The sequence below is a fragment of the Episyrphus balteatus genome, chromosome 3 (assembly GCF_945859705.1).
Source record: "Episyrphus balteatus chromosome 3, idEpiBalt1.1, whole genome shotgun sequence".
Lineage (NCBI taxonomy): Eukaryota > Metazoa > Arthropoda > Insecta > Diptera > Syrphidae > Episyrphus > Episyrphus balteatus.
The window spans coordinates 126,431,029-126,452,937 of NC_079136.1; the positions used below are offsets into that span (position 1 = coordinate 126,431,029).

Here is a 21,909-nt window from a genome sequence, read left to right on the forward strand (position 1 = left end):
ATAAAATAAACTAAAAAAAAAAATATTTTTTTCTAAAATAATAACTTTAAAATTAAATTCCAAATATTCCAAAAAGTTATAGGACATTATAATGTGCTTTTGTTTTTTGTTTAATTTTTTTTTCCCATTCTAAGTCAAATGTATATACATATATGTATAATGCCTGTAACTCAAGAAAGGGATCAAGTACGATTTTACAAATTTGGAATCCTGAGATCATTTCGAACAAATCTGCATCATTACTTTTGGGATCCATTTTTATAAAACCTGCCGCGTTTTCAAGAACACCATGGGCTGGTACCGAATTTTTTGAAGAAATAAACTTTTTTGTATTTTCATTAAAAAAAATTGAATCGAGCTCTTTCCTTCTATGTCGACAAATTGATATTCCTATAAATAGTGGAGTAACTAAAGCTCAAAAATTGGCAATATTAGGGAACCCGGCCGAACAGCTTAGATTTTGATAATCTTTTTTTTCAAACGTCGGTAAATAAAAATACTTTAAAGTCTATAGATTAAAAATTGCCGGTGTTGCCGTTTTGATTTTTTTAATTTAATTGAAGATTTTTGTGAACAAAAACAAATTTTTTTCAAAAATTTTTCTTAAATTTCATAAATTAATTCATGCCAAAAGATTGTCTAGGAAATTCAAGGAAAAAAAATATATGGGAGTGAGGGACAATCTTCCATAGTTCAAGCGATAAATGCAATTTTCTTATTAATTGACTTCAAACACAAAGAAAAATATTTGAACACAACGGCAACACCTACAATATTCAAATATACATTTTTTAAAAGCTAGAAGCTTAGTCATATATGTAAAATTAAAATTAAGTTAATTGAATGAACGGCTTTTGAAAGAATGGTAATAGAACTCAGATTTTTGAAAAAAAAAAATTATTGAAAAAATTTTAACATGTCGTTTTTTAAACTTGGTCGTAATATAAAATGCATTTATTTTCAATTTTTTTTGGCCGCATTTATTATGATTTCAAATTATAAAAGGAAATGTGAATATGTATTACGGTTTATGAAAAAAATTAAAAAGTATTTCATTTTCGAAGAACTTTTTTTAATAAAAGTTTTGAAAAAAATGTAACTTATTTTTTTTTTAAAGTTCAACATCTAAACATAAAATTATTTTTTATTCATTTAATAACCCTTACTGTTGAAAGTTAAATAGCAAAAATTTAAAGTTCCTATTTACCATAGTCTTTGAGAAAATTAATTATTTCAATGCAAAAATTCAGTTTTAATAAAAAAAAACCATTGAAATTGAAGTAAATTTTCATTTTTTTTTTCAAAAGTGTGATATATTTTACCTTTTTTGCTTCGAAATTCAACTGATAATATTTATGGCCAAACATTTTTTTTAAATAAATTCATATTTTATTAGAAAAAGTTTGGAAAAAAGTCATTTTAAATTTTTCTAATAACATTTTTTTTTTTTATTCTGAGTTTGAGGACCATTTTTTCAAAAAGTATTGATTAAATTTAGTGGATTTAAATTTAAGAGATAAGAATGAGCTTCTGGCTTTTTAAAAATGTATTTTAAAATATTGTAGGTGTTGCCATTGTTTTCAAAATATTTTTTTTGTGTTTGAGGTCAGAATGTTAGAAAATTGCATTTATCGCTTAAACGATGGAAGATTGTCCCTTACTGCCTTTTATATATTTTCCTTAAATTACCTAGAGAATCTTTTGCTATCATTTGTTGTATAAAATTTAATAAAAAAAAAATGGTTTTGTTCAAAAAAAATTACAAAAAAAACAATACGGCAACACCGGCAATTTTTAATCTATAGACTTTAAAGTATTTTTAATTACCTACGTTTGAAAAAAAAAATCGTCAAAATCAGAGCTGTTCGGCCGGGTTCCCTAATAATTTGCTTTAGTTACTCTACTAAAAAGTCAATATCCAATTTGCATGTACAAAAATTGAAACTAATTCATCTTAAGAAGATCAAAATTATTTACAGACTTGACTACTTGTTACTAAAACAGTGACAAAATTGACAATATTTAAAAACCAATATCTTGGAAACTTTTAGGCCCATACAAATTATTTGAGGTTCCAATTGTTAGAAATAATCTTATCTTTATCACGGTCTTGAAAATATTTTTTTTTCAAAAAATTATTCTTTCAAAAAATCCAACAAAGACGGATTCGGGTATTTTTTGAAATTTTTTTACAATGTTGAGTATTACACTCGCAGGGCCACACCTAAAAAAAAAAAATTGGTGTCCAAAATCAGAACTGCCAAATTAAATGCACAGTCTCTAAAGAATCGACGGGTTAATTGGTCTATATTAATTAAGCAATTATAAAGAAATAAAATGAAGTGACTAACAATTTCTTTAGGTTCTTTTTTTAAACAACCATGTCAAAGATTTTCATATCCTATTTCACCATTTGTGTTAAGAATTATCATAAATTTGTTAGAGTCGAACTCGATAGATTAAAAAAAAATTAATTAATTAACCTAGTAACAGAATAGAAAAAAAATCAACCATTTTTGCATGCATTGTGAGTGAGTAGAAAAATAAATTATATTAACAAAACATTCTTCATTGAATTGTAACACACTGTAGTAACAAGTGTTGGGTTGGGTTGGGGTAGGATTTGTCTTTATAATACATACAGACAATCAAAGTATTATAGTATTGATTAGCCAAGAGAAATTATATATAGATTATTGTTGACCAGGTGTTAAAGGTATGAATAATACAAATATTACATTGTAAAGTACTTTAATCTGTTTTGACCAGATGTTCCAGACAAAAGGGTGGATTTTTCGAATAGTTGCCAAGTGAGTGTTAATTATTATAATCGCACCCCCCCTCAGAGAAAACGAGAGTTATTTATTTAATTTTTTTTTTTTTTTTTTTTTCAAAGTACGCACGAGATAATTATATATTATTGTTATTATCTCAATAACATGAATTGATCAATTAAAAGATTTTTTTTTTTTTTTTAATTTTGTATCTTTTTCTATTTCAAGTGTGATACTTAAGAATGTGACTATTTGATATGAATTGACAAAAAGTACCTAAATGACAAAGTGTTTTGATTTAATTAGTTAGTAAACAATTATTAATGATTAGTCACTTATGGTGCCGGCAACAAATGAAGATAGTCACTATATGATTTTATTGATTGAATTTGCTTTATCATTTCAAAAGAAGGGAAATGTTTTTGGTGATAATCAGAAATTTGCTTTATTTGCAAATTTGTTTTTGTTATAATTTTAAATATTTTTTAAAAAAGTGGTCTCATAATCTTCATAAAATTAATCAATAAAATGAGTTTGGAGGGTTTTGAAAATAACACACCTCCTTAGCTGAGTGGATTTTTTTTTAAATAAAGATTTGTTTTATCTTTAAATTAAAATCGCAAAAAGCTTTTGAGATTTCAGAAAACAATTTTTGGACATCAAGTGTTGCTATTTTAGATTTTAGCTCGTAAAACTGGAAAATCATATCGAAAAAAAAAAAAAATGTTTTGTTTTCGAGAAATTATTTTTTAAAGCTTTGTTGTCGTATTTTTTGTATATATACATATATTTTTTTTTTGAGAATAAGTGACTCTCACCTACACTTCTGCTGATTTGTTAAAACATAATTATCTAAGACTATAACTACACCAGCATTAACCCTCTGTAGGCACACCTCTTTTTTGTGACGTGATAGGCACACGGGTGCGAATTTGGTTTGTACTTTTTCACGTCGCTAGAACTTTTTTCAGTCTCAATATTTTATAGAGAATCATACATGAAATTAATGTAGAATTTTCCGAGGAATTTGAATATTGTATCTACAATTCCATAAAAATATATTTTCACCGTTATAAAGAGACTTTTTTGTGACCACTTTTTTGAAAAATCCTTATTTTTTTTATTTTTGTCTTCCCAAATTCGCACCCGTGTGCCGACAGAGGGTTAAGCTAGTTATCTCATTTCAACCTCTTATTTTAACTGTTTAGTTTAATTTTTTAAATCATTTACAAAAATTAAAGGTTTAATTGCTTTTGGCAACCCTATCACGTTTCAAACAGTCCAATTTTATTGTATTGACTTTATGGTTAATGAATTTCTTTAATATTAATAAATTCTACAATAATAAAATGTTTATGCATTTTACCTTGTGAAATTTCTTTGTTATATTGTTTTTAATTTAAATTTTAGACTCTGGGTAACCCTATGGAGTTACCAACTCTTCTGTCAATTTTTGGCATTCAAAATTTCAATAGAAGCTGTTGTTGTATGAAATTTCTTTTTAATTTTTACTTCTATTTTTTACCGACTTCCAAAAAGGAGTATATTCGTCTGTATATATATTTTTTTTTTATGTTTGTTACCTCATAACTTTGGACTAAGTGAAGCATTTTTGATAATTCATTTTGTATTGGAAAGCTGGTGCCTGCAGTGTGGTTCCATTTTAATTTCGTCCAGTTATTGCTATAGAAACTATTAGAAAAACCATAAAACCCAGTTTTGATCCATGGAAGTCGGTGTTGTATTTTTGATAAAAATGATTATTCAATTTTTGGCATAACTGTTGGCAACCCTTTTGCATTGACCTACGCTTTTTAATGATTTTTATCGATTTTATATTTAAAAATGCTCCTACGGTATTAACTTTCAGTCTTGTAAGTAATCTGATTCTTCTTTAACTGTTGTTGTTTTTTTTTTTTTTTTTTTTTTGTTTTTTTTTGTTTGAAGACACTTGGCAACCCTTTGTCCCCTCTTTGATTTCTGTAAGTTGCGATTTCTCTTAGCTAATAAAAATCCTATCAATGCATTCCAAAAAATTGCGGCCAGCTTTAAACAGTCTTTTTCCATTTAGTTAGATTTTGAAGGTACTTTAAAGGATATTTTCGACTTAAAGGGCCTTGAAAATTGACAAGTGTGAACCATTTCAGGTAGTCTTTGATAGGAAACAAATTAAATTCAAGTCAGAAATATTGCCCAATAATTTTTTAAAGTTTCCATCATATAAAAGGCCTAACTATGGCCTAAGTACGGATTCTTGTGGTACACCAGTTTATATATTTGATGTCATTAATTTTATTGTTGTTGCTTGCGAGTTGTCAAATCAGAACTTGATGGAAACATAAGTCTAGTGATATAATTAAAATTCACCATCCTTCATGTGATCAACCTTTTTCTTGCGGCTATTTGGACATGACTTGGATCAGCTTTCTTCTTGCGCTCACTGACTAAATGACAATACCTTCAAAATGGAAAATCAGCGTATTATATTGAATGTTCTAAAAGTGAGCAAGGTGAGAAGTCAGTAGACTAAATATTTAAAAAGTAATCTAAATACAACTTTGCCAGATGATCTACTTGCATTAAACACATTTTGTTTTGATAAATTGTTGTCCTTTAGAGGGAACCATATTTATTTAACCTTATAACCAGCGGACAAACAAGACGCTTTTAACAATACCTCATTTGTCAAATTATAATGAGTAGCTTAGAAGTTATCAAAGAACAAACTTAGGAAAAAAAAACTCATTTTTTCCATTTTGCAAAAATCTTAGAGCCATATTTCAGTGTAATGTCCAACCTATTCTGGAAGACCCAAGAATATTCTCTTTACACGTTACAGAAATGTTTAAAAAAAGAGGACTTTTAGCGCCCTTTTTCACACCTCACTCCATCCCTGTTTTTATACCTAATATCAAAAAGTTATGTTCTTTCAATTCATTTTAGTTCATTATTCATGATAGAAACTTCCGTTTTCTTATATACAAGTTCGATGTGGTGATGGGTCGTCGGTCGTCGTCGTCCGCCATCACTCAAAGGACCAACACTTTGAAGACGACACTAAGAATACCAAAAAAAAAAAAATCTTCTTTAAATAAAGATGCGATTTAAAGACAAACCTCAACAAGAAAAAAAAAAAAAAAACTGAAGAAAAAACAAAAATTCATCGAAGAAAAACTCAGAAAAATTCTCTATCTTTCTCTGAGTGAAAACTTGGAAAATTATGTAAATAATATTCCCTCTTGGTTTTTTCTTGATTTGAAAGTCAAAGCAGACAGCGAAAAAGGAGCGTGCAGGCAGTCTTCAAAGCTATACATAAAGGACCCCATCAAGATGAGAGGAGACCTATTGAGAAGTAGTAGGAGTCGTCGGTAGGTGGCGGTAGCGATGGTTTGCCTTTAGCTTTAGCTCTCTCTCTCTATATGCTGATGGTCCTTATGCATGATAATGAATTTTCCAGATGGTTTGCTCTGTTGCTACTGACTGCTAGCTACACTACTTCTGCTCTTTTACGCTGATTCTGCTGGTTTCTATGGTTTTTCGGTTTTGTCGGTTTTTGACAGAAGAAGAAGAAGAAGTTGACTCAAGTTGAAGTTTTATTGACAATGGAATTTGTTATTTTCCTAGGCAAGGCAGTTAAATGGTGAATAATATACATTTATCTTGAAAAGAGAAGATGAAAATAGGGAGACACAAAAAAAAACCAAACACGCGTCTTGAAAGACCAAAAAAAAAAAAGGAATAAAAGGGTGTACGGCGAGTAGGTAGGTACTTATCCCCAGAAGTGTGCTGTGTACACTCTCGGGAAGAAAACGACACAGATACTCTTCAGATTGAGGAGTGGATTCATGCGGCTGCTGCTGATGTACTGTGGCTTGATGTCTCGTTGCTTTGACATGAATAACAATTTGTTCAAGTTCGGAAATTGGGTAGTTTCTTGAAAAATGAATAAATAGGTCTTTTTGTTGGTGAATTTATGTTTTTTTTTGTCTTTAGTTAGAAAACTTTGCATATCGAAATGAGGTTTTTTTTTATTGCGGTTAGTTTGGAAACAAAAGATTGATTGTAGGAAAATTGGAAATCGATGCAAGGGTACCATAGTGAAGTTTTATAAGGTTTAGAGTCAATATTTCTTCAATTTTTCGACGCGTTCGATTTGAGAAATGAGAGTCAAAATTTTGTGTGTTAGACTTTTCCGTGTAAAGCTCTTAAAATTTCTGAGAATACTCCTATAATTTTTGAAACAAATAAAATATGCTTTTTTTCCAACCGACTACGATGTAGAAAAATAAATTGGATTTTTTTTTTCATATGTTTGTTCTTTCATAACTTCTTAATTTTGTTATCAAAATATGACAAAATGGGCATCGTTGGAAGCATCTCGTTTGTCCGCTGATTATAAGGTTAGTTAAATATGGTTCCCTCTAAAAGACATAAAGTTATGAAATAAAAAAAAAAACAAACAATGTGTTTGATGTAAAACAACAATTTCAACAAAAGTATATTCATTTTAAAATCTGAAGTCTATTGGATTTCCTCCTCTTTTCGAAAAAAAAACATTGTGACTTTCAGCTTAAAAATTATTTGAAACTACTTTTTAATTTCGAAACTGTTCAATATCACAGAATAAATTATTTTTAATAATGAATTCAGACCAAAACTTCTTCAGTGCTAATTGCTACTCTTTGAGATCTCTATCAATTAAATAGAATGCTACTGGTGCCGCTTAATCCGTGCGTTTCTTTTGTTTCCAATTTAAATATTCTTAAACGGTTAACTTTATTAAGTTGTTCGATTCGTAGGCTAATATTATAAATGTTTCCTGTAAATATCACAGCTTAGCGCAGTGACTATCATGGTTTTTTCAGTAGGTTCTTTTTAATACTACGGCAGCGTATTAACTGGTATACGTCACTTAGTTCTGTGATAGGTATCACAGATTGTTACAATGAATATCATCAGTGCCCTGGTATATATCACAGACTATTGTATTCATGTTAGCACAAACTAATTTAGACCCCATCAAGGATATCTTCACGATCTGCTTCGGTTTCTGTTAATTCAAAAAGCTTCAAAGAAGCTCCCATATACACTCGTATTATGGAACACTCCGATAAGTATCACGTGATACCCTATCATATATCACAATTTGTTGTTCATATCACGACATTCTGCTCATGAACTGCTCCAACTATGAATCTTTGAATAAACTAGAAGATATCACGTGGTTTCCTGGTCAATATCACGGATTTTTCTGTGAGTATCACAGGTATCCTAGTATCTATCACAGATTGATCAGATAAGAATCTTTGGTTGATCCGGTATATATGACGGATTGTGTGGTAACTGTTTACACCGGTATTTATCATTTCTACAAACGTTATCATGCGTTTTCGTGATACATGCCTGTGATAATCGACATGACCCGTCGATTAAAACGGTATTTATTATGGATTGGACCAGTTTATATCACGGTTTTAACAGCAAAGGAGTATGTACTCCATCAGTATAAATCAAGTGTAATCCGATAGAAATAAATAATGAAAGAATAGTGGCATATTAATTATTGAGAATCATTCAGTTATTTTAATTTTGGAAATGATACAAGAATCTTAATTCAGGCCTGAAATTCAGGGGGCTCTTTGCAGAAGTTTAAAGATATTTCGTGATACAAACTTTGTTCCATGATTATTTTTCTGAACTTTTTTTTTTTTGTTATTAAAAAAAAAAAAACAGGAAGAGAAATAAAAAAAAGGGCCCCCTGAAATCGAGGCCCTTTGATTGTTTCTTAAAAGTCCTTCAAAAAACTTTCTCGTTCTCAAGATAGATCTTCTTCACTCTGTTTGTCTATACTTTTCAAAATAAACGAGACAAAAGGGACTCACTATTCCGATATTCCATTTACCTATATACAAAAAAAAAGCATCAAGTAAGGATAAAAGTTTAAAAAATTTTAAAATAAAAAAAAAAATTAAAAAAGAAAAGGTAATAAAAAAAAATTCTTAAATAAACAAGAAAAAAAACAAAAAAAACTATTCACTAATAAAAATGCAAATAAAATTTTTTCTATTCATGTTTTTTTTTTTTTTGTATGATTTTAGTCCTTTCGATTGTGGTTAAAGGTAAAAGTGTCGGTAGAAAGACAACTCTGGTGGTAATGGAGGTTATAGTAACTTTGAGGTTAGGGAAAGGGGTTGAATTTATTTTTATTTTTTACAAAATTATGGTCATAAGAAGTAAAAAAAATATGAACATTGAAGGTGAATATAATTTTTTTGAATTAATTTGTAGTGCTAAGTGTGGAAAAGGCGGGGAGAGTTAATTGTGTGAAGGAAGAAAGAGAGATAGGGGGACGATAATTGAAAACTTACAGTGCGGCGGTATTCCTGTTGGTGGTGATTTAAGAACAGCGGCTAGAGGCACTGACGGCCCTTGAATACTTAATCCTATAACATTAATTCCATTCACATTGCCTATGGTGTTTAGGAGGGTTAAATAGATACACGCGCGTAATTTTTTTTTCGTTGTTTTTTATGTTTAAGTTTAAAAAAAATAAAAGTTAAAAAAATAAATAAAATTATTGTGTCGTAGGTGTCGGGGGGTGTGTGTGTGTATTTTTTTGTTTTGTAATTTTTGTTGAACAAAACAAAAAAATCAAATTTGGGCATTCACATTGACAAAAAGAATAAGAGATACACAGAAATTTGTAAGATATACATTTAATTTTTTTTTTTTTTAATTTTTGAGATAAAATATCTTTTTCCTAAATGTTAAATCTATTTTCTAAGTTTTTTTTTTTTTTTTATTAATAAAATATTTTTTTTTTTGCATCTAAATATGTTGTGTGTTTTCTTGGAGTTCTGTGATGGGATAGATGGGACAAGGTTTACCTATTTTTGCACTGCCAAATGGATCCTTGAATATGGGTGGCGGATGTGAGGATGCAACTAATGTTGCAGGCGGATGAGGATGATGTTGTTGTTGTTTGATGGCATTGGTGCGACGTGCCGGTGGTCCTTGTTCGCGTTTGCGACGCGGCTGTTCGACGGGCAAAACACGCCGACGTTTTTTGGGGAGTTTTGAACGAGCCTGAAAAATTAAAAAAAAAATTTAAGTTGTAATTTTTGACTTTTCGAAAAAAAAATTTTTTGTTTATGTATGAAAAATGTCTTTTTCTTTTTAGAGAAAAGCTATACAATAGAATAAAAATTAACTCATTCCCTAGAGATTTTTTTTACAAAAAACTCTAACTGAAAATGACTCGTCCTCAATCCTTTTGCATTTTTCGGTTTTAATGTTTTCATTTTACATGTGAAACGTGGAAATAGCGGTTTTTTCATGAAATAGAAAAGTAAGAAAAAAAAATTACGCATACGCCACAGTGACCACATATTTGAGTATCATGTTTTGTTGATACCATGTTTTGTTTATATCATTTTTCATATCAAAGCGCCTTCATTGGTCAAGGTTAAAGTAATTTCGATGTAATTTTCTTGATAAAAAAGTCTATTTGCAAAGAAAAACTGTTTTTTTTTTCAATTAAAGATGTGCTATTTTATATCCGTAAAGGTTAACAAAAATTTATTAACCTGAGATGCAATTGCTTCGAATTTTTTCTTGAGAAATAATTAATGGGAGCGGCTCAAAATTCTGGTTTTCAAAATTCTGCTTTTTTTATGAAAATTCTGATTTTTTTTTCTGTCTTTCAAAATTCTGACTTATTTTTTAATTTATTGATTTATCAAAAAATTAATATTAAAAAAATTGGCAAAGAATTTAAGTTATCAATTAAGCTGAAAATTTTGCCGCAAGATGCTTTTACAAAATTCTGCAAAAAATTTAAAAAAAAAATTGGAAAATGTTTAGTTTAATTTTTTGCAGAATTTTGAAAAACTAAATTATTAAAGCAAAATTTTGAAAAGCAGAAGTAAAAAAAAAGAAATGTTCTCCTCGGAAGAATTTTGAACCCAGCCCATAATTGATATGACCTTGATACAAAACTTGTATCTCATCCTATTTTAATTTTGGGAAAAAGTTAGTGAAATTTTGTTCCTAATTTACAAAATTTTTAAAATACTTTTTTTTTGTTGAAATTTATTTTAAAATTTTCTACAAAGATATCTGTAAAATGATTTGAATTTTTCGATTTGATGGATAAGTTATCACAGTGGCCAGATTAAAACCTATCTTCTTTAAGACTTTGTCAATTCTATGAGTTGCTTTTTTCTGAATATGTTTTCGCTGCAATCGATTCTAGTGGAAATTAAAGGAGTGATTTGAAATGGAAAGAATATAAGTTCACTGTGATGTATGAGTAACTTTTTTTCCACATAATCTTATTTTTGCTGATGAAAATAAAATTCACAACATCAACAGGTCCTTCACAATTCACAACACAAATCCAAAAAAATAGGATTTTGTCCTGGCGCGTGGATTGTGCATCTGTGTATATTTTGGGTGGGCCAATTTCCTTCCAATTTGATAAAAATGATTTTTATTAAATACTGAAAATTTTTTTTATAATAATGTCTTACTAAGAATAAGGTGTTGCCATTTTCTCGAAATCGTTTCTAACAAGTTTTATATTTTGTTACTTTTTAAATAAAAATGTCTTCAGAAATGTTTTTTTTTTATTTTGGAAAATCATTATAAAAAATTCTCTTAAAAGACTTTTATGTAACTGAAAATGGCGCTATTGAAATCTTTGTTTTCTCAGAAATGCAGGAAGAAATTTTGTTAATTCTTTTTTAATTTTTTTTTTTCAAAAAATTACCATAGGTATTAGCATTTTGTTTTATATTTTTTTTAAATGCCAAGTTAAATGTTATGAAACGTTATTATTTCCTACATTTTTAATATATATTTCAAAAAAAATTTTTTGCTGATTTATTGTGAATTATTCGTTTCTTTTAATAAAAACATAAAAAGATTACTCATACGCCACAGTGACTTTTTGTTTGGACTATCATACAAACAAATGTTAAATGTAAACTTAATCTAAATTGATTTCTAAGAAAATTATATAGCCACTGAAACACTATTTTGAATAAAACTCGACGATAAAGTAACTCTATTAAATTATGTCCAATCCTCTAAAGGCAACTTTTGTCAATTTACTCCACAACTACCCTTTGGAACTAAAACTTGATAATTAAATAATTTTCTTCATTTCTGCTCACACATTCCACAAAATTAATCAAAATAATTGTTTGAGTAAAAAATTTCCGTATGCAATTAGAAAATTTATGAACCCAAAATTCAAACACAAACTCATTAAAAACTTGAAATCCGGGACACACATTAACCTTATTTTCCCCCAAAAAAAAAGACTAACTTTTTACATTTTCCCAAGCCAATTATGTCTGGTTGCCAGTCTTTTTTCACACACACAAAAGTTAAAAATTAAATTTTATCTTAATATTTTTTGTTTTTGTTGAAATGACACATATTTACGAAGCAACATAATGCTGCGACCATTTTGAACTTTTTGACACATTCTATATGATTATTTTTTTCTGTATGTTTGTGTGTTTAGATGGGACAAGGAATCACAAAAAAAAAAAGTTTTCTTCAAAACGAGGATGACAATTTTTCCTATTAATCAATCAAAAAAGTAGAAGAGGAAAAAAGAAAGGTCAAAAGTTATATAGTAATTACCTGAGTATGAGAATAAAACATGGAGAAGTTGCTAACAATAACAGGTACTGGTAGTGCTATCGTCAATACACCGGCTAAGGCGCATAGAGCGCCTACAAACATTCCCGGATAGGTTTTAGGCGCCACATCTCCGTAGCCAACGGTTGTCATCGTGACGATGGCCCACCAGAGACCTAATGGAATGCTTTTAAACTGATTTTCTGGGTTGTCCTTAAATATAAAAAAGAACAATAAAAAATGTGTAAAATTAGACCAATTATAGTCTTGATTTGAAATTTAATTTTATTATTTTGATTTTAATTAAGTTTCCATAAATATCGACTGGTCTAATCGAAATCTCAAGTACCTTTACTATTAGAAATAATATTAAACTTCCATCCATTAAGATAGTCTAAATCAAATTTTTCTAAAAATTAACCACTAAAGAAAAATAATAATAAAATTTAGATATTTCTTGAAAAAATAAATTTTACATATTAGACCAGTTAATTTTCTCTCTGTGTATGATTGGTATAAAGCAACTCTAATAACTTTCACTAATATAAACTTCTTTAAAACAATTTAAGTGATATATAGAAAGAAGTGGAAAGAAAGTACCAGATAAATTTTGTTAGTTCAGTGACTTTATTGGTATAAAAGTGAAAGAATACTAGGAATAACCCAAAATGAACGTGAAATCATTGAGAATAGTCTCCAGTCATCCAAATTCCAAAAAAAAATCCTCCTAGCAAAAATATTTCAAAGGTATATAAATCATTCTCCTCCTTATACCAGTTTATACCAAAACATAAAAAAAAACTTACGAATAAATAAAAAGAATAAGTTTGTTTAAATAGAAAATTTCACAAATATTTGTTGACAGCCTGCAAAAATATGAAATAAATAATAAAATAAGTAATTATCTTAGACCAGTTTATACCAGTTAACAAAAAAATGTTTCAATATGGAACTTTCCCTTGTTAACTAGTTTTCAAGTAAAAGCTTGAAAATAAAAAAGTATCGTATAATAACTTCTATTAGCATAAAATATTTTATACCAGTTTATACCATTAAACGATCAAATTGATTCAAATATGAAAAATTGTTTAATTAGCTAATTTTTAAGAAAAGTGTTAAAAAATAAACAAAAATAGAAGCTCATCATCAATTTTTGTTGCGCAGAGTTTTTTTTATACCAATCAGAATTTCGAAGAAATTTTGATCTGATTTACCTGCAACTTCTCCGCATAGTAAGCTAAGCTAGCGAAGAAGACAATACCAAGCACCAAAAAGAACACCAACAGCGTTAGTTCTTTTGCCGACGCCTTAAATGTATGTATCAATATTCTCAATCCCGGCGAGTGTCTGGTTAGCTTGAAAAGTCTCATAATACGAACTATTGAAAATGCTTCCAGCAGTCCTGTGTGTTCACCCATTCTTTGCATAACGTCTGTATAGAAACTTAAAGTGGCTGTAAAGTCGATAATATTTACTGGCGATTTGATAAATTGCCAAATATTTGGTGAAACCTTTTAAAAAAATATATCATAAAAACTCTTGTGATATATCACATAAACACAATTTAGAAACTTACAATTAGCCTTATAATAACTTCAATGAAAAACCAAACGTTACACACCAATTCCACGTAAAAAAATGCTCCATGCGGATGACCATAAGATTCATGCCATCCATGATGATGTGGTGTACCGCCGAGAATTTTTTGTTCGAAAAACTGATTTAAATCGCTGCCATTGAAGATGGAACGTTTTAAACGTTTTCGATTGGAACTTTTATACGTGAGATTGGACGAATCGACAAATATGCTGCTTAAATTGCTGGTGGCAGTAAAGTCTGCTTTTCTAGTTGTTGTGTTGTTGTTGTTAAGTTGGTTGTTGATGACATTTGATAGATTAACAAATGTCATATTGAATACTGATGATGGTGAATTATTGTTATTAGATGTGGTCGTAAGAGGTATTGATGAGGTCGACGATGATAGAGGTGACCCATCGGGGGGGAAATCGACCCGAAACCCCGGATGTGTTTTCAAGCAGAATGATATCACAGAAACGAATATGAAGAACACCGACATGCTAGCTACAATCTGAAAATAAACAAAAAATATTGAATTAATTAGGTTAAGTTTTTAAAGTTATTCGGTGATGGTTTATTTTTGTGATATCGTTTGAAATATATAAAATGATTGACTTGTTTCATGGAAAATAAAAAAAAATTTCTTTGCGTTTCATTAATTTCGTGATATCTAGTTTAATATTTTGCGAGACTCTGTGATATCTTGTTAAAGTAATAAAATATAGTTGATAATTTGTGTGATATTTATACTAAATTAAAGATATGGATAAATATCACAAAATAATACCCAATTTTAATCTGTGATATTTATCCAAATCTTCAATTTCGATTGATATTTTGTGCGGTTTTGTGATATCAGAGAAAAATTGTCAGTATCACATAGTAGTAAGTATGAAATTGGAAAATATTTTGTGATATTCATCTAAATCGTCAATTAATAATGATATTTTGTGATAGATATTGTAGTAAGTGTGATATTTTTGCTATATCACAAGGTCTTTGGTGTAATGTCGGATATTATTTTGTAATATTTATCAAAATCTGCAAAATTTTTTTTTTTATCATATTTTGTTCTTTATAATTGAGTGTAATATGTACATATATGTATGTATGTATGTACATATGTATTGTATATGTGTTTTTTTTAGTTTGAAATCACTCAGGAAAAATCAAAACATTAAGCTAACTATTTTTTATGATGTTGAATAGCATCAAACTCTGCGAATCCTTATTAATCTAAAAAATTGATTCTTTTTAAATAATTTTACAGCTTTGAGCAATTATCACATTGATATCACAAGATTAATTCATATGTTAAGCATTTTCTCCTCGAACTCTAACTTTTGATGCTTTGATATTTTTAAACCTAGATTTCTACCTAAATTTAAGTACTTAAAATTTCTTGTGATATTAATTGAATGCCGTCCTTGATGGTACTTAAAACGTGATATATTTTAGTACATTTTGAAGGATATCACATGATATCAACGATAATTGTGTTTGTTTATTTTATAAATGTTCATTAGCTCAAACTAATGGGTAACGACTTCTTGTGATATTGACTTACTTCCAAATTTTCGAATCCTAATTAATATTAAAAATGTATCATAACTTTTAAGTAATAATTCCTTGTGATATTGACTAAAATCTATTTTTGTGAATCCTAACCGACCTAAAAATTGATTGTTTTGAACAAATAACACAAGGATATCACAAGGATATCACAAGATTAATTCATATTTTTAATTTGTTAGTAATAATTTCCTGTGATATTGACTAAAATCTAACTTTGTAAATCCTAACCAATCTAAAAATTGATTCCTTCCAAATAATTGTATTGTTTTGAACAAATATGACAAAGATATCACAGGAATAATTCATATATTAAACACTTTTTCGTAATTTTTTGTGATATGTTACTTACAACCGTATCTGGATGTGCTTGTTACGTGATAGAATTCAGTACATTTTATAGTATATATCATGATATCAGTAATAAATGTGCTTGTTTAATTCATAAATTTATTTTTACTAAAAATCATAACTTTAAGCTAACGATTTCTTGTGATATTAACTAACATCAAACTCTACGAATCTCAATTAACCTACAAAGTTGCTTCTTTTTTAATAATTCAATATTTTTGAACAAATATCACAATGGTATCACAAGATTAATTCGTCGAACTTACTTTTGCTGCTGTTGAACTTGATGGCTCATCGAACAGAGCCCACACTTTCGGCTTAATTCGTTGCCAACAATTTAATTCACCATTACTGAGGGCTTCTTCGAAACCAAATAATCGTGCAATTTGTTCCTCTGATGGTTTTTCATTTTCAATATCTAATTTATCTAAAATTGCTAAAGTATTCTATAAAAAATGAAAAAAAAAAAAAAAATAATCAGAAAGATACAAAATTGAATTATCAACATTTTCCATTAAAAAAAAAAGTATTAAAAATGCTTACTTGTGTATCTCGATGTATACTATATGTTGACCAACAGCATGGTTCTACCTGATTTGAATCCAGTCCCCAGAATTCCAACTCCTCCTCGAATAATGGTCCACAGACATCTGTCGGATAGTGTAGTTTGCCTGTTCTGTAAAAAAAAAATTATAAAATTATAAAAAACTACCTAACAGACACACACTCACACACACACACACAGATACAAATAAAATCTCTAAAGAAGATACAAGCGAACGCATAAAAACTAATTATTTTGCTCCTTTTTTGCAGCTAGTTTTTGCCTTGGAGCAGACAAAGTTACAAATAATTTAATTTTAATTTTATTTCTCTGCTCTTTGCCAAGGTAGTAGACAAGAGGGGGTGTGGAAATAAGGATGCAACCCTCCCCCGTCGAATGTCCGCCTTTATCCTTTTTAGAAATTATATCCTCTTTTATTTTTTTCCTTTTTGCTTTTCATGCTACCAATAAATACAGAGGATAAAAATCTTTACCTCAGTTGGACAACAAGTCTTCTTTACATTTTTTTTTTGTTGTTGTTGTAGTAGTTTTTCATTCTTTCTATACATTTTGAGGCAAGGAAGAAAAAAAAAAATCCCTCTCATTGTTTACCCAAGGGGTTGACAACATCGGTTAGAGTCGGTCTGACTGAAATGGGGGAAGGGGAGTAGTGGTTTTATGGAGGGGGTGAGTTAAACTACTAGAGAAAATACACAGAGATTGTGTGTGCAAATGGCAGAAAATGTGTAGACTATGCGGCATTAGTGTATGCAAATTAGAACATGACACTAGAGAATGCACACACAATTGCATGATGCAAGCAAGCAACCAAACGAAGTATAATTAACATCGACAGGGTAATTTTCTGAGGTCAAAGAGCGTGTGGTGTATAAGGAGCTTACATTAGAAAATTTTCCTAAAGTATTATACCGAGAGAGACAGTTTTTCCTCTTGACGTTCACATTATGTTTGCTTGCTTGCCTTCTTGGTTTTTTTCATTCTTTCTTTTTTGTTTCCTTAGTTGACATCAAAAGTCTGGGATTAAAATTGAACGGGAAGTCTTGATAGTCTTGAGCTTGTTTTAATAAGTGGAATTATTTAAAGATTATTTTGGGGACAAAAAAAGGATTTAAATCGATTTTGGAGAATCGAAGTTCGAAGGATCAAGAATGTCTTAAAGGAAAAAGAAAGAGTGAAGCTTTTGATTTTGTTAAATTGGAGATAACTTTTTTAGGGTCAAATGAAAAATTTCCTTAGTTAAATGTTTTATTTCCAGCATTTTTAAGACAAACTTTTTCAAGCTCTTTAATGGCCACATTCAGAGCAAAGTAGAACATTGAGAACCGTCAAAAAATTAGTAAAGTAGAAACGTGTGGAACAAAGCTTGTGTGAAAATCCAACAGCTTTAATTCGAGAGTGTCGTTTTTAGGACTCCCAAAAACTATAGTTTAATAAAATTTTAAAGATTTTAAAGATAAAGATAAGTCAATACTTAAAAACGAAAATGATTTTTGAAAACATTTACTAACCCGTTTTCAAAAAAAAAAAAATTATTTTTCAAAAAAAAAAAAAAAAAAATTATTACAAATTAAATAAAATGCACGACTGGGTCGCACGTACTTGCTCTTGTAGTTCAAAGTGTCTTTATCTTAAATATCTATTGTAAATTTAAGATTTTGTTAAGTTTCGAAAAAAAAAATTTTTTAACTCAAATGTTAAGAAAATTAAATTTTTAAAACTTTAAAAAAAATTTTTATTTTACATTTCAAAATGAAAAGAATTAGTTGTCTGATAATTTTGAATAAAATTAGCTTATGCTTCGATTGAATATATGAACCTAAAAAATATGTCAATTTTTGCAAAATGGCAACGCCATATTTCCGTTCTCCGAATTTTTTGAGAAAAACTAAAAACGCAGTTTTGTTAGGATCTATAAGACCATTACGTATATAAAATTTTATCTAAATCGTTAGAGCCGTTTTCGAGAAAAGTGCAATACATCGAAAGCGGTATATGGGAGGTATGCGTTAAAAAGGAGATATTAAAAAAATAAAAAAAACGGACCTAGGAAATTACGCAAAAATCATCTGTACCAAGTTTCAAGCAAATCCATCCACACGTTTAGGCCCTAGCTCGATGTACAGATGGACGCACAGACGCACAGACCGACAGACGGCATGACGAAAACCACTTTTTTGATCTTCTCCATCATCGTAATGTTGGTTTTGATTAAAACCTCGAATTTTTTTTTCTGCAAGAAACCAATACTTGCCCTATAGAGCAAGTAAAAATGTGTATTTTGAAAATTGTATAAAAACTTTTAAAAAAAAACTTTAATATTTACAATTTTTGAGAAAATATTAATCAACAATTAAAAATAAGAAAAAGATATATTAAATATTAAAAATTTAAAAATGTGTTGTTTTGAAAATTTTATAAAAACTTTTTTTCATAAAACTTTAATTTTTTACCATTTTCTTAAAAACTGGAGTGATTTTAGAGAAAGGCTTTTAAGTTTTATAAATTTAAGATCTCCCATGGATACAATCGAGCAAATTGACCATGAAGTGGAACAATTTATTGCTGATGTGCAACAGGCCGCTGAAGAAAGTACTCCAACATTTTCTAATAGAAGACAAAATGAAATAAAATATCCTTTAGAGATAAGAGAGTTGATAATAGAGAAAAGAAGAGCTCGAAGAAAATGGCAAAATACTAGATTTCCAGATGATAAAACAACGTTTAACCGTATAAGCAACAATCTTAAAAAACAAATTTATAAATTCAAAAATGATTCACTCAGTACATTCCTAAAGAATTTAACGACTGATGCTTCAACCGATTTTTCGCTATGGAAAGCAGCCAAGCGCCTGAAAAGACCGCAGTTATTAAACTCTCCATTGAAATCTCAAGATGGGAAATGGATCGGTAACCCAAAAGAAAAAGCTAACCTTTTCGCGGAGCATCTTGCGAATGTTTTTAAGCCATACCCAACAAACGCGGCTGAAAATAGCTTGCAGTTAGTTGATAAGATAGATGAAAGTGAAATACCAATTGTAAGATTAAAAGGAATAAAAAGTATGTGTTTACATCAACTATCAAATAAAAAATCACCAGGTTACGATCTAATTACTGCTCAGGTTATGAAAGAAATGCCTTTGAAAGCCTTCATAAAACTCCAATATATAATAAATGCATGCCTTAAGCAACGGTATGTCCCACACCATTGGAAAATTGATGAAGTGATTGTCATACCCAAGCAAGGTAAGCCACCTACAGAAGTGACGTCTTACAGACCTATATCGCTTATACCAATTATGGCAAAAGTTTTTGAAAAACTGCTTCTGAAGAGACTTAGCAAAATTATAGAAGAAAGAAGGTTAATCCCAAACCATCAGTTTGGCTTTAGAAATAAACATTCCACGATAGACCAAGTTCATAGAATAACGGATGTAATAGAAAAAGCATTAGAAGAAAAACAAGTCTGTTCAGCTATTTTCTTAGATGTTGCTCAAGCCTTTGACAAGGTTTGGCATGAGGGACTTGAGTACAAACTGCAAAGGGATCTTCCCAGACAGTACTATGAAATATTAAAATCGTACATCTCAGACCGATTGTTTAGAGTAAGGTACGATCAAGAATATTCGGAATTGAAGAAAATAGAAGCCGGTGTACCACAAGGAAGTGTCCTAGGTCCTACCCTGTATTTACTATACACAAGGGATATCCCAGTTGGGAATCACACCATAATGGCTACTTTTGCAGATGATACCGCAATTTTGGTACCCGACAAATGTGTCTCTAGGGGAGCAGTAAAGCTGCAATATGCCGTCGACACAGTCAGAGATTGGACCGAAAAATGGCGTATCAAACTCAATGAAACAAAATCTTCACATATAAACTTTACAAATAAAAAGATAAACAATATTCCAATATTCATTAATAATCAAGCTGTACCTTACGCCAATACGGCCAAATACCTTGGAATGACTTTGGATGCAAAGCTAAAGTGGAAAGAGCACATCAAAAAGAAAAGAGAAGAACTAAACTTGAAATATAGAAAAATGTACTGGTTACTTGGTAACAACTCTGATTTATCAACCCAAAACAAAATAATGCTGTATAATCAAGTACTAAAGCCTGTTTGGACCTATGGTATCCAATTATGGGGCTGTACAAAGAAAACAAATACCGAAATCATCCAAAAATTCCAAAACAAAGTCCTTCGTGGAATAGTTAATGCACCTTGGTACATAAGAAATAGCGATCTACATCGTGACTTACAAATAGAAACGGTTACAGAAGTTGTTAAAAAATACGCTGTATCGCATAATCAGAGACTGCAAAGTCATACCAATTCTGAAATGGTGTCCGTCTTGAATACAAGAAACCATGTTCGAAGATTAAGAAGAACCAAGCCTCATGAGCTTATGGTCTAAAAAAACATGGGAAAGTATTAAAAGTTTAAACTTCCCCCAAAGTGATTTTACAAAGTTAAGAAAGAAAAATCTGATGTCGATCTCTCAAGATTGGTCCTGATAAAGAGGTGGTTTTAGTGGTTAAGAGTCCCACACTACTTGGTGTCGAATACTGCCAAGTGTCTTTTGAAGATTTCCTCCCGTCAAAAAAAAAAAAAAAAAAAAACCATTTTCTTAAAAACTCTTTATCAACACTTAAAAACGAAATTTAAAAAAAAATTTACTAACTCAAAAAAATTAACATTTATTAAAAATTAAAAATCCATAAAATGTGTTTTTTTTTTTAAGTTTTAAAAAAATACTTTAATTTTTTACCATTTTATAGAAAATATTAATCAAAAATTAAAAACGAAATTTTAATACCTACATTTACCAACCCGTTTTCAAAAAAAAAAATAATTAAAAAAAAAAAAAATACATTAAATATTAAAAATCCATAAATGTGTTTTTTTTGAAAATTTTATTAAAACTTAAAAAAAAAAACTTTTATTTTTAACCATTTCAAAAAAATGATTTTTCAAAATATGAAAATATTTAATTATTAAAAATCCAAAACAATTAAAAACGATATTTAAAAACATTAACTAACCCGTTTTCAAAAAAATAATTTTTCAAAAAAAAAAAAAAAAAAAATATTAAAATTTAAAAAAAGGGTGTTTTTTTTTATTTTATAAAATTGTTTAAAAAAAACTTTGCCTGTATGATGACCATTTAAAGTGAACAGTCGTTGCCACTCATTAATAAAAAAAAAAAAATGGTTTTCAATAAAATTGGTCGCAAAACAGTGCTGCTGAAAAATTGATTTCTTAAATTTGGTAACTGTATTCAAATTATAACAACGCAGCTCCCGAAATATTTTTATTTTAAATTTTGGAAAACAAAATTTTGTTTGAATACAATTCAATTTCAAAAGATGACCATTTTGAAGAACCCTATTATCTTAAAATGTCTCATTAATTCC

The 21,909-nt window shown here is 29.1% G+C and overlaps 2 protein-coding genes across 9 annotated transcripts in view; both read right to left on the reverse strand.

The window, feature by feature from the left end:
- The window catches only part of LOC129916830 (protein numb), a 323,367-nt gene that overhangs the window by 178,641 nt on the left and 122,817 nt on the right, over positions 1 to 21,909 (reverse strand). The gene's annotated exons all lie outside the window — the stretch shown is intronic.
- LOC129916828 (potassium voltage-gated channel protein Shaw) overlaps positions 1 to 21,909 on the reverse strand; it is a 141,101-nt gene that overhangs the window by 12,499 nt on the left and 106,693 nt on the right. For 7 of the 8 annotated variants that reach the window (XM_055997011.1, XM_055997009.1, XM_055997004.1 and 4 more), the window contains 7 exons: positions 16,470 to 16,602; positions 16,193 to 16,372; positions 14,002 to 14,514; positions 13,640 to 13,936; positions 12,429 to 12,638; positions 9,662 to 9,860; positions 9,143 to 9,244 (listed from right to left, as the gene is read on the reverse strand). In XM_055997011.1, the coding sequence (XP_055852986.1) occupies positions 9,143 to 9,244; positions 9,662 to 9,860; positions 12,429 to 12,638; positions 13,640 to 13,936; positions 14,002 to 14,514; positions 16,193 to 16,372; positions 16,470 to 16,602 (1,634 nt within the window). The remainder of the gene's footprint in view (positions 1 to 9,142; positions 9,245 to 9,661; positions 9,861 to 12,428; positions 12,639 to 13,639; positions 13,937 to 14,001; positions 14,515 to 16,192; positions 16,373 to 16,469; positions 16,603 to 21,909) is intronic. The other variant, XM_055997010.1, reaches the window with a different exon arrangement.